Raw genomic sequence first — 13,492 nt, 5'->3', positions numbered from 1 at the left:
GCAGTCGGCTGCCCAAGGCCTAGAAGTTTGACCCCAGCTCCGGAAGAAGACCCCGTTCCTGAAGAAGATGGAGAGTTCTCTTGCAGTATTGGGGCCTGCCTCTAGTGCTGTTTGAGCACTGGGGCCCGCCCCTAGTGCTGTGAGAGAACTTATTTGCATAGACAAAAAACGGTTTTTCTACCGAATGGCGGCGCAAAGAAGATATATAAAGGAGGGAGAAGAATAGTCTTTCTTAAGGCTATTCCTACGTGTGATCGCCAAAAAATTTGATTTTGATGCTAGAATCCCTTTAAGACCGAGGCCCCACACTGCAAAGACACTTTTTTGGCTGCAACTTGTTCCATGGGGCTACCTTAGATCGCCCACCCAGGACGAGGGGCCGGCGACTTATCTGGGCGCTGTCTATTACTTACCAGGTAGCACCGAAGGGCAGGGGGTGCGATCCGTGTATCTAAGTCACCCAACCACCAAGATGGCAAAATGTTCCTTTTTATTTAAAACGCTAACCAGGTGAAACATGAATCATTATTCTCCAGCAAGTCCTTAAATAAAAAAAAGTGCATAGAAAAACCAAGGTCCTTACAAATCTTTATACAGGTATGTACACGCTCTCCGCCATCCACCTAGATTTCATATTCTAAGAACAGCATCGCGCTCGCCGCTTGTCCCCCGGAAGAGTGAAAGAAAGAAAAAAGATGGAGGCCGACCCAGAGAGGACGCTCCATGATACAAAGCTGGGGGGGGGGGAAATGGGGCGGGCTTGTTAACCATCGCAGGTCTGGGTAGGTCAGTAGCAGCAAGAGGAATAAAAATGATTGTCACCCCCATCAGTACAAATTCGGATTACTTTGCTCCCCCAACATTCGGATCCGCCATCTCCTTCTGGGAGTGATGTGATTTTTTGTGAAAAGAAAATCGTGGGTTAAAAACGAGAACCTCCTTGCTGTTTGGAGTAGCTTTCGTACAGCGCCCCCTATCTACAACATTCCAAGCAATGCCATGAAAAACGCACGGGGTGGGGAGGGGGCAACTAGGGACTAGGAAGTAGCAGCGAGGGAGGGGGTGGGAAGGGGGACAAAAACAAACTAGAGAGAGGACCCTGAGAGGAAGGAGAGGACCTGCCCTGTAGTCTTGCGCAGGACAGAGGGTAAAGTGCGGTTTCCGGTGATGCTCTCCTCTGCGCCGAGCCGCCATATTGGAACGTCTGCACAGAGGGAAGCACCATTGATCGTTCTCCAGCCCGGTTCTCGGTGCGTCCGCCATGGGAAGTGCCAGCACCTCCGCGGCCGGCTGTGCTCAGTTGAGGAATCGGCGACACTTCTTGGCACCACAGTTGCAGGGCAGCTTGTTGCTGGCGTCCTCGATGGGGAACTTGTAGTCGTAGGTCAGCTCCTCGCCGCGGTAAATGCTCCGCAGGGCGAAGATGACGATGTGTTTCTGACCTTCCACGTGGATGACCCTGGAGTAGCAGTTGGGCTCGCAGGAGTGGTTGATGAAACGCGCCGCATTGCCGTGCATCGTAGCGTCCACCACGTCAAAGTCATCGATGCGGAACATGTAACAACCGATGCCCTGGAATGAGAGGCGAAAATCAGAGAAGGCGTCGACCCCTCCCCCCTCCTGCTAGGGAACAGGAACTAAGGCCAATATGGCGTCTCTACGCCGACACATTGTAACAAACCATCAGCTGTGAGATGTATCCAGTCAGGACAAGCACGGCCGGTAACTAAATTACAATGTGTTCACTCAATTCTTGGCGATATCCCCTTCAGGGAAAGCTGGGTACGAAAGATACTTAAAGGGGAAGGAACGCACCTTGCTGTCGTAAAATTTCTCCCTCTTGTCGGTCAGCACGGAGCGGATCACGATGCCCGAGTACTCGATGACCATCTCGCCAGCGTCGATGTTCCTTTTGCAAAACAGCCCCCTGCCGTGAATGGCCGACCTGAAGGAAGAGATGGCGGGATCGAGACACGGCACCAGCGCGACCAATGCGGCAAGACTAACGGAAAAGGCGCCACTTACCTGTAGACCCCGACCGCTTCTTTAGACGTCTTCTTCAGGTGCCGGAACCTCATGGCCATGGGGAGATCCAGACTGGTGGCTCGTCTAAAAATACAGCACAGAAGGAGTTAATGTACGGGTAGCCAATAAGTTGTTTGGTGGTCACATGACCATGCTGCAGCTTAGTTCCATTCAAATGAATGAGGCTGAGCTGCAATGCCAAACATAGCCACTATACGAGGTGTGGCGCTGTGCTGAGGACAGAAAACGCCACTGCAATCAATATCACAACCCCTTTAAGTGAGTGACCCCCAGACCCCACCTCCACTGTTCTACTACCTGGTGGACTTCAGCTGCACTTCCTCCTCCTCTTCCTCATACGCGCACAGTTCCGGCAGGGTGCGGTGCTGCGAGGCCAGGAAATTGAACATATCAAAAGTGCATTTCCTGCAAAAAAAAAAAACAACAAAATATTCGATAAAAATACCAAACTGACTTTGTCAGAGGAGATCAGCGGCGCCCGGACGTACCTGACGTAGAACTCGCTACGGGCGCAGCCAGACGGATTGATCAGCAGTTCTTCCTCCTCTACCTCCTGCGGATGAAAGAGGAACTTGTAACCCCGACAGCGCTCGGCTCCGAGGAGCTGCTCCAGGAGGAAGAGGACGGCGTCGTGCTGAACTCCCAGCATCCTCGCTCCGCTCAGGCCTGGGGGGGGGGGGAGAGGAACACTTAAAAGGGGGTGACGGACAAGGGAAAACATGGCTGCTTTCCAAAAAAAATAGCAGGGGTGACGTGAATGAGGACCTGCAATACCACATGCAACCTGAGGACAGGTGTGGCGCTATTTTGCAAAAAAAAAAAAAATTGCTATCTCCTATATAAGGGTACACTTCCTCAAGGAGGTCATAAGACAGCACCCACCTGAGAAGGACAACTGTCTGAGCCTGCCGACTCCTCGCGCCTCTTGCACCTTCTCCACCACTTTTCTCCAGGCACCTAAATAGGAAGAGGACAAATGTGAAAACCGAAATCCTTCCCCTTGCAATGCTTATACAATTGGGGAGGGGAGAGTCTGACTACTGCCCCCTATAGTCAGTGAAGTGCAGGCGCAGCCGCAGCCTCTGGGCAATGCAAAGCAGAGTGGTCTGATTAATGGGGAACCCCAACTCCACCCCCCTAAGCCCGCTGACCGTCGGCGCTGTCAGACTGGGTGTAGAATCCGTCCTCGCTGATTATCTCGTAGCGCAGGTACGGGCCGCCTCTCCTCGGGAGCAGATTCTCCTTCTCTTCCAGAAAACGGTCCTCAAAGTCGTCAAAATTGGGAGAGAAATCTGTGAAGAATGAAAAACCTTCAGTACAAAGACACCCGGGAAAGCAGGGTGGTCACCACATTACCCATCACCCAGCTTTCCCAAATACATGCAGGAGTAAAGGTAAAGGGTCCCCGGATTACCTAGGGCGTGCTCCGAGGACGGGGACTCTTTGGCGGACTCTGCTGTGGGATATTCAGTTTTGACATCGATAGTGAGGTCTAAGTGAAGCCTAAAAGAGAATCAAATACAACCCCATAAAGATACAAGGCAGAGAACAGCGCCCCCTACAGGACATCACAGAGCAGCACCCTGTATAATGCAGGAGTCAGGACTCACCCGTTCATGGTTATACTGGGATCCTCCTCATCTACTAGGTCAAGATCCATAATGTCCCGGAGGACCGGATCTCGGGTCTTGCGTTTTGGTCTGTAATAGAAGAAAAGCAGTAAGTGAGTGCAGCTCTGGAGTATAGTACAGGATAAGTAATGTAATGTATGTACACAGTGACTGCACCAGCAGAATAGTGAGCGCAGCTCTGGAGTATAATACAGGATGTAACTCAGGATCAGTACAGGATAAGTAATGTAATGTATGTACACAGTGACTGTACCAGCAGAATAGTGAGCGCAGCTCTGGAGTATAATACAGGATGTAACTCAGGATCAGTACAGGATAAGTAATGTAATGTATGTACACAGTGACTGCACCAGCAGAATAGTGAGCGCAGCTCTGGAGTATAATACAGGATGTAACTCAGGATCAGTACAGGATAAGTAATGTAATGTATGTACACAGTGACTGTACCAGCAGAATAGTGAGCGCAGCTCTGGAGTATAATACAGGATGTAACTCAGGATCAGTACAGGATAAGTAATGTAATGTATGTACACAGTGACTGCACCAGCAGAATAGTGAGTGCAGCTCTGGAGTATAATACAGGATAAGTAATGTAATGTATGTACACAGTGACTGTACCAGCAGAATAGTGAGTACAGCTCTGGAGTATAATACAGGATGTAACTCAGGATCAGTACAGGGTAAGTAATGTAATGTATGTACACAGTGACTGTACCAGCAGAATAGTGAGCGCAGCTCTGGAGTATAATACAGGATAAGTAATGTAATGTATGTACACAGTGACTGCACCAGCAGAATAGTGAGTGCAGCTCTGGAGTATAATACAGGATGTAACTCAGGATCAGTACAGGATAAGTAATGTAATGTATGTACACAGTGACTGTACCAGCAGAATAGTGAGCGCAGCTCTGGAGTATAATACAGGATAAGTAATGTAATGTATGTACACAGTGACTGCACCAGCAGAATAGTGAGTGCAGCTCTGGAGTATAATACAGGATAAGTAATGTAATGTATGTGCACAGTGGCTGTACCAGCAGAATAGTGAGTGCAGCTCTGGAGTATAATACAGGATAAGTAATGTAATGTATGTACACAGTGACTGTACCAGCAGAATAGTGAGCGCAGCTCTGGAGTATAATACAGGATAAGTAATGTAATGTATGTACACAGTGACTGTACCAGCAGAATAGTGAGCGCAGCTCTGGAGTATAATACAGGATGTAACTCAGGATCAGTACAGGATAAGTAATGTAATGTATGTACACAGTGACTGCACCAGCAGAATAGTGAGCGCAGCTCTGGAGTATAATACAGGATAAGTAATGTAATGTATGTACACAGTGACTGTACCAGCAGAATAGTGAGCGCAGCTCTGGAGTATAATACAGGATAAGTAATGTAATGTATGTACACAGTGACTGCACCAGCAGAATAGTGAGTGCAGCTCTGGAGTATAATACAGGATATAACTCAGGATCAGTACAGGATAAGTAATGTAATGTATGTACACAGTGACTGTACCAGCAGAATAGTGAGTGCAGCTCTGGAGTATAATACAGGATAAGTAATGTAATGTATGTACACAGTGACTGTACCAGCAGAATAGTGAGCGCAGCTCTGGAGTATAATACAGGATGTAACTCAGGATCAGTACAGGATAAGTAATGTAATGTATGTACACAGTGACTGCACCAGCAGAATAGTGAGCGCAGCTCTGGAGTATAATACAGGATAAGTAATGTAATGTATGTACACAGTGACTGTACCAGCAGAATAGTGAGCGCAGCTCTGGAGTATAATACAGGATAAGTAATGTAATGTATGTACACAGTGACTGCACCAGCAGAATAGCGAGTGCAGCTCTGGAGTATAATACAGGATATAACTATGTCATGTATACGCTGCTCTGTGGGGACATCACGCACCTTGTATTTGTCGTCTTCTGTGATATACAATTGAAGTTCAGGGCCACAGACTGCGTTAACTTCTGTGGGTTCAGCGGTTCCAGTTTATTAGACAAGTCAAGTTTCAGTTTCTTATTGGAAGGATTGCTGGTGATGTCACTGCAGGGTCTTTTGATGCAGATGGACTGTATCGGGACCGGCTTACGGGGGGCAGGTTGTATGAGGGGCAGTTGTACTTGCGTCTGAGGATGGTTGGGAGTGGGGTTGGGGGCGACGCTTAGTAGTCCTGTATTCACAGAGAGACCCTGCAGAAGACATGTCTGGGGGATGCCAGCCATCACCGGTGCCCCCAGGGTAAGCTGCCCACTGGTCCCTTGCACTACATTTAGCATTGGAAGGACACGTACCGTCCATGCGGGCGAGCCTGTGGGGGTAGTCTGTATTAAAACTGCGCCAAGGTTTGGGTTTGAGGACTGCGCTGGAGGAGGAAGCTTCGCGGCAGTAGTCTGAGGAAGACACGGGATGGGGACCTTGTTGGAAATGATTGGGGCCACTTTACTGGGCCTTGCAGGGGCGATCCGTTGGACTGGAAGAGAGTCAGATTTGTCCTGCAGCAGTGAAGGGTTTGCGGCCCCGTCCGGCACGTTTAGGACCATCTGGCCCGTCTGTTTATTCACAAATATAACGTTTGATCCGGAGTTGTTCAGGGTGACGGACGCCGGGTCTGTGGGGCCATTGGTGGGCAAGGCCAATAGGGGGCGACATACCCTTTGCAGTTGTGGCGGGTCCCTGAGCGGTGGCGGTCCTGCGGTTACGCACTCGGTGCCATTAGACAGTAGGGGAGCAGAGATGCCGTTCAGGATGATGGCAGAGCTAGTGGCGGCCGAGGAGGACATGGCCTGCTGCTCCTGACTCTGCTCTCCGGCCCCGGACTCCCCCACGGCCTTAAGCACAAACTCCACTATATCAGACGGCAAGTGGGTGGGGGGCTTACCACTACCCAGGGGTCCATTGTGGCTTTGTGATGTGTCCTCACCATCCGTACTGTCATGGATGCCGTCCAGCTGTTCGATATGTCCGGACATTACAGTAGAGAGCAGCGGGCTCAAAGGCTCATGGGAGACCACGGTCCGGGTCAGCCCATAGTACTGGTCGCCCGCTTCCTCCTCCGAGCTGCTTCCACCATCGGAGTCATCCGCCAGGGCCTCAACAAGCTGAGCTCCGCACCGCAACGGACTGGTGATGGTCTCAGACGCCGCCACGTCACACAGCAGCGGCGTTGAGGTCTCGTTCTCGGCCGACATCCGGCGGGTAAGTGGCAGCGAGGAGTTAGAGGGGGGCGGGCTGGAGAGACGTGCAGAAGACTGACGAGTGGATCGGGGTGAAGGGACCGGGGGACGTCTCGTCCTGCGAAGTGGAGTCACCTCGGGGTCGCTGACGGTTAGGATGTGGTGGGAGAGCGAGGAAGAGGACGGACTTCCTAAAAATGAGAGAGAAAAAAAAAAAGAAAATGATTGCAGAAACGTACAAAAATTTTGGAAATAGAAATACGACATCTGTAGCATCTCCTCACCTGGTGAAGGCAGGGGGCGGGAGGAGCCCCCTAGTGGCCGCCGGGATGGAGAGAAGTTTGGATTTTTCATTCGTGCACCACTGAAGGAGCGGGGGGCAACGGCTGTGGTGAGGGGCGCTGCAAGGGGCGGGCATAGGGCGGGGGTCTTTTCTGGAGTAGCAGGGCTGGATGGGACAGAGTCAGCTGAAAGAGAAATACAAGTTAGGGTCTTCATTGTGTGCGGTGCAAACCTAGGGGGCAATAACCTACTGGCACCCTGGGATGGTATCACGGATGGGGGACATGTGGCACTAAAGGGTTACAGGCATAACACCCCCCCTATATAGGCCACAGCTGGGATCCTTTTGCCGTGAATGAAGAGGTGCTGCAGTGTAAAGCATTGCTATACCCATATGTACAATGAAGGAAATGAGGTGACAAACCGTACACTGACAACCCTAACAAAATAGGTTGTGGCATCAGATCACTCAGCGGATCACTGCTGCCCCCTGCTGGTCTATCAGTAGATCAGTGCATCACTGCTGCCCCCTGCTGGTCTGTCTGTAGTTCAGTGCATCACTGCTGCCCCCTGCTGGTCTGTATGTAGATCAGTGCATCACTGCTGCCCCCTGCTGGTCTGTCTGTAGATCAGTGCATCACTGCTGCCCCCTGCTGGTCTGTCTGTAGATCAGTGCATCACTGCTGCCCCCTGCTGGTCTGTCAGTAGATCAGTGCATCACTGCTGCCCCCTGCTGGTCTGTCTGTAGATCAGTGCATCACTGCTGCCCCCTGCTGGTCTGTCTGTAGATCAGTGCATCACTGCTGCCCCCTGCTGGTCTGTCTGTAGATCAGTGCATCACTGCTGCCCCCTGCTGGTCTGTCAGTAGATCAGTGCATCACTGCTGCCCCCTGCTGGTCTGTCTGTACATCAGTGCATCACTGCTGCCCCCTGCTGGTCTGTCTGTAGAACTGTTATAGGAGCTGCTATGGTTACCTGGGACATATCCTGGACTGTGAATGATGGTCCTATTGTCATTTGCCCCTTCCAGCCCCTCTGGGGGTAGATCACCCTCTTTTGGGCGATGCTCGACAACCCTGCACTTGTACCAGCAGCGCCGCCTAGCGTCCAGTGTACTCCAGTACAAGCGAGAACACCTAGGAGAGAAGACAGGGGTACAGGATGGGTACAGACGACCCGTCACCAATAAACCAGTATCACACCCCGGCGGCCGCTCACTTACTGGTATCCCACCGGGTAAATCTTCCCTTCCGCCACCGACAGATCGGTCAGCATGCCCAGGGTGTCGATCTTCATGGAACCTTAGTAGGGGGGAAGCAAACCGTTAAATGTGTTTAGTTACAGTTTTGGTTATCTTGCTTCTCCAGTCACATCCAAAGCTGCAAATAACCTGGAGATCCCCCAATGCACTGCAGGAATCCAGGGCTCTGCAGGCAGCTTTGGATGTGAGCGGTGTATAAAGCAGATCGATCTCCCCGGCGCCGTCTCTTACCGATCATCATATGGATATTCTCCGGTTCCAGACCCTGAAGAAACTTCCTTCTAAAATTGATTCCGTCGAAGTCCACGTAGACTCTGCGCAAGACGTCAAAACCATCATCGCCGACAGTCTGCGCCAAAGAACATGAAAGCAGAACGTGAGCGCAACTCCTAATCCTGTCCCCCCCCCAATCTGCGCCATATTGGGGGCAGCGTTATGGGGTCTCACCGATCCGTCCAGCAGGTTCTTGTGCTTCTCGCAGAACATCTTCTTGTCGTCCTGAAAGCAGCAGCGCGTGGCTCGGGCGCACATGAAGTGGAAGTTACTTTGGCACGTGGATAGGCAGCAGCCGACCGTGGCGCCAATCTTCATGCAGTGCTCGCAACGCTGTCGGAAATAAAGACGAAAAGCGTGAGGTGTGCAAATGGAGGATGGGGGGGTGGGGGGAGTGGTGACGATAACGGAGCCTGACAAGCGCTCACCAGCTGCCGCCCTCGCGCCACAGCGGCGTGCACGTTTTTGAGGGAGCCGTCGTTCTCCTCGAAGACCTCGGCCGACCAGATGGCGCAGTTGATGTGGGTCCACTCGTTCTGGCCTATATAAAGTAGTCTTCCGGCATCCTGGGTGGGCAAGATCAATAGAGGGCAAGTCAATAACCCAGCTTTCCCAGCATCATACACAACGTTTATTCAGGACTCCAGGTAGAATCCATTATTTATAGAGCGATTCTAGAAAGTCAGGGACAAATGGCAGCCATATTGGTAGTCACCCAGCTTTCCCAGTAACAGATAAATGTACACAGTAGTTTACCTTCGGGTCGTCGTCTCCGTACTTAAGACACAAGGCGCACTGGCGGGAATCTCTCTCGATCTCTCTCCCCTGCTCAGACTCCGAATCTCTTTTCACTAAAAAGAGCAAAAACCGGTATAAGGAAAAATGAGCGCCGTACATCAGGAGGTGGGGGGACCCCAGGGGGAACGTGACATCACCTTTCTGGGGGGATATAGGGTGCGGCTTGATACCATTGCTTGACTGGGAGCCATCTTCTCTCTCCCGCCAATGTGCGTATGTATGATCCGGATATGGGGGCACCACAGCGTGAGGAAGGAGCCCACTGTAACAAAGGGGCAGCAGTTAGTACACAGTTACACCGGGGGAGGGGGAGATATGCAACAGATGGTGATATTCCCGTAATACGTAAAGCTGTACGTACTTGTTCACAGATTTGTGGTTTTTCTCCCAGTATTTGGAGTCCTCAACACTGAACCAGTTGAAAGATTTCTCCATCAGCTGCAGAAAGTGAAAATAATACATGAAATACATGAACAAGCGACACCCTGTATTATACTCCAGAGCTGCGCTCACTATTCTGCTGGTACAGTCACTGTGTACATACATTACATTACTTATCCTGTACTGATCCTGAGTTACATCCTGTATTATACTCCAGAGCTGCGCTCACTATTCTGCTGGTACAGTCACTGTGTACATACATTACATTACTTATCCTGTACTGATCCTGAGTTACATCCTGTATTATACTCCAGAGCTGCACTCACTATTCTGCTGGTACAGTCACTGTGTACATACATTGCATTACTTATCCTGTACTACTCCTGAGTTACATCCTGTATTATACTCCAGAGCTGCACTCACTATTCTGCTGGTGCAGTCACTGTGTACATACATTACATTACTTATCCTGTACTGATCCTGAGTTACATCCTGTATTATACTCCAGAGCTGCGCTCACTATTCTGCTGGTACAGTCACTGTGTACATACATTACATTACTTATCCTGTACTGATCCTGAGTCATATCCTGTATTATACTCCAGAGCTGCACTCACTATTCTGCTGGTACAGTCACTGTGTACATACATTGCATTACTTATCCTGTACTGATCCTGAGTTACATCCTGTATTATACTCCAGAGCTGCGCTCACTATTCTGCTGGTGCAGTCACTGTGTACATACATTACATTACTTATCCTGTACTGATCCTGAGTTACATCCTGTATTATACTCCAGAGCTGCACTCACTATTCTGCTGGTACAGTCACTGTGTACATATATGACATTACTTATCCTGTACTGATCCTGAGTTACATCCTGTATTATACTCCAGAGCTGCGCTCACTATTCTGCTGGTGCAGTCACTGTGTACATACATTACATTACTTATCCTGTACTGATCCTGAGTTACATCCTGTATTATACTCCAGAGCTGCACTCACTATTCTGCTGGTGCAGTCACTGTGTACATACATTACATTACTTATCCTGTACTGATCCTGAGTTACATCCTGTATTATACTCCAGAGCTGTGCTCACTATTCTGCTGGTACAGTCACTGTGTACATACATTACATTACTTATCCTGTACTGATCCTGAGATACATCCTGTAGGCCTTACTATAACTCCTAGGTAGCAGGCCCGCTGCCTTGGGGTCATGTTTGACGCAGACCTTTCCTTCACCTCTCGTATTGAATCACTCGCACGTTCATGTCACCTCCACCTCAAAAACATCTCCAGAATACGCCCTTTCCTTACCAGAGATACACTAAAGACACTTATTGTCTCTCTGATTCATTCTCGCCTTGACTACTGTAACTCCTTACTAATCGGTCTTCCCCTCACTAAACTCTCCCCTCTACAATCTATTCTGAATGCAGCGGCCAGGCTCATCTATCAGGCTAGACCAGAGGTTCTCAAACTTATTTTCTCTATCGCCCACTTCGAGAATTAATTATTTTCTAGCGCCCCCCCAAATTTTTTTACTTTACTACATCTTAAGAATCACAATCACAGTCATTATGTTAATAATTAAATTATGTGTGTCATGTGAAAATAAGACTTTCTGATGAGGGTAATGTAAAACACCATTTTGTAATATTAGGAAAACTTTTATTCATGTTATTAAAACAAACATTTCAATTTTAATTTTAAAACGAATCTAATAGAAACTTCTCGCTTCGCATTGGAGCTTACTGCCATCTATGGTACAGTTTGACAACTTTTGGACAAGAAATAGTTACTGTCTTGTCCCCTAGATGGCGTTACACGAGGAAACGCGCGTTAAGCGTAAAGGAGCGGTAAAGTTTGTGTTAAAAGCAAAAAAAACAATTTAAAGGGGTAGCTTCATGAAGCTTGATCTGCCTTCTAAGCTGCCTAAAAATCTTCTTTCTTCCTGTTTGCTCGCGTCAATTAGCCCCGCTCCAGTAGGATTTAGACTGCGTTATATAAGAAAGCAGCACTTATTCCACACACCCCCCTCTATCTCACAGCAGGGAGCTAGGTGATGTGTATGTGTGGTGCAGACACAGGCTGGCTCCGTACACTCTCCCCCCACACAGCAGGGAGCTATGTTATGTGGCTCCCTCAGCAATGAGCAGGGGGCCAGGTGCTAGTGTCCAGAATGAAGTGAATAAAGTAAGATAGTGGACAAACAAAGCAGTGTTACTGAAGCAGAGTATTTAGGAAAAGTCTTACATCCACATTAACAAGCAGTATAGATAGAATCATTGTTATGATACCACCCCTTTAAATTAGCCATCGCCCCCCTAAACCGCTTCAACGCCCCCCAATCTTCTCTGTGCCCTTTACTGCCCCCCTATAGGCCTCCAGCACCCACAAGGGGGCGTTATCGCCCACTTTGAGAAAGACTGGGCTAGACGCTACAGCGATGCCTCTGGTCTGTGCCAGTCACTACACTGGCTGCCTATTCATTATAGAATAAAATATAAAGTTATCCCCCTCCTCCACAAGGCTCTCCATAATGCCGCACCTCCCTACATTTCTTCCCTCATCTCTGTCTACCGCCCAACCCGTGCTCTCCGCTCACTCAATGACCTAACACTTACATCCTCTATTATCAGAACCTCCCCCGCTCGTATACAAGACTTCTCCCGAGCTGCACCACTTCTCTGGAATGCTCTACCCCGGACAATCAGATTAACTCCCAATTTCTACAGTTTCAAACGCAAACTAAAGACGCATCTTTTCAGACAAGCCTATCACAATTCCTAATGCACAAAATTGTCTAAACACTGTATAAGCAATGCCGCCCCTGCTACCTCTTGTGTCACCCCCTCTACCTCATAGATTGTAAGCTCTTTTGAGCAGGGCCCTCAGTCCCATTGTGTGAAATGACGTTCTTTGTTATGTATGTCTGTATCTGAACCCTATAAATTGTACAGCGCTGCGGAATATGTTGGCGCTATATAAATAAAATGTATTATTATTATACTCAAGAGCTGCACTCACTATTCTGCTGGTACAGTCACTGTGTACATACATTACATTACTTATCCTGTACTGATCCTGAGTTACATCCTGTATTATACTCCAGAGCTGCGCTCACTATTCTGCTGGTACAGTCACTGTGTACATACATTACATTACTTATCCTGTACTGATCCTGAGTTACATCCTGTATTATACTCCAGAGCTGCACTCACTATTCTGCTGGTGCAGTCACTGTGTACATACATTACATTACTTATCCTGTACTGATCCTGAGTTACATCCTGTATTATACTCCAGAGCTGCGCTCACTATTCTGCTGGTGCAGTCACTGTGTACATACATTACATTACTTATCCTGTACTGATCCTGAGTTACATCCTGTATTATACTCCAGAGCTGCACTCACTATTCTGCTGGTGCAGTCACTGTGTACATACATTACATTACTTATCCTGTACTGATCCTGAGTTACATCCTGTATTATACTCCAGAGCTGCACTCACTATTCTGCTGGTGCAGTCACTGTGTACATACATTACATTACTTATCCTGTACTGATCCTGAGTTATATCCTGTATTATACTCCAGAGCTGCGCTCACTATTCTG

General features: G+C 48.9%; 1 protein-coding gene across 2 annotated transcripts in view; it reads right to left on the bottom strand.

Moving 5' to 3' along the window:
* Positions 1–494: 494 nt before the first annotated feature.
* Positions 495–13,492, bottom strand: part of KMT2B (lysine methyltransferase 2B) — a 32,035-nt gene continuing 19,037 nt past the window's right edge. For both annotated transcript variants that reach the window (XM_075277903.1, XM_075277904.1), the window contains exons 19-37: positions 9,849–9,925; positions 9,625–9,749; positions 9,446–9,540; positions 9,118–9,255; positions 8,864–9,022; positions 8,648–8,765; positions 8,378–8,456; positions 8,131–8,291; positions 7,158–7,340; positions 5,606–7,064; positions 3,657–3,746; positions 3,461–3,549; positions 3,198–3,338; positions 2,929–3,003; positions 2,535–2,712; positions 2,344–2,451; positions 2,026–2,109; positions 1,816–1,945; positions 495–1,572 (exon numbers count right to left, since the gene is read on the bottom strand). In XM_075277903.1, coding sequence (XP_075134004.1) covers positions 1,297–1,572; positions 1,816–1,945; positions 2,026–2,109; positions 2,344–2,451; positions 2,535–2,712; positions 2,929–3,003; positions 3,198–3,338; positions 3,461–3,549; positions 3,657–3,746; positions 5,606–7,064; positions 7,158–7,340; positions 8,131–8,291; positions 8,378–8,456; positions 8,648–8,765; positions 8,864–9,022; positions 9,118–9,255; positions 9,446–9,540; positions 9,625–9,749; positions 9,849–9,925 — 3,765 coding nt within the window. In that variant the 3' untranslated portion in view covers positions 495–1,296. The remainder of the gene's footprint in view (positions 1,573–1,815; positions 1,946–2,025; positions 2,110–2,343; positions 2,452–2,534; positions 2,713–2,928; positions 3,004–3,197; positions 3,339–3,460; positions 3,550–3,656; positions 3,747–5,605; positions 7,065–7,157; positions 7,341–8,130; positions 8,292–8,377; positions 8,457–8,647; positions 8,766–8,863; positions 9,023–9,117; positions 9,256–9,445; positions 9,541–9,624; positions 9,750–9,848; positions 9,926–13,492) is intronic.

This window comes from Leptodactylus fuscus, chromosome 6 (assembly GCF_031893055.1).
Source record: "Leptodactylus fuscus isolate aLepFus1 chromosome 6, aLepFus1.hap2, whole genome shotgun sequence".
Lineage (NCBI taxonomy): Eukaryota > Metazoa > Chordata > Amphibia > Anura > Leptodactylidae > Leptodactylus > Leptodactylus fuscus.
The sequence above is the reverse complement of the archived record's forward strand: the minus strand, read 5'-3'. Positions and strand labels throughout refer to the sequence as shown.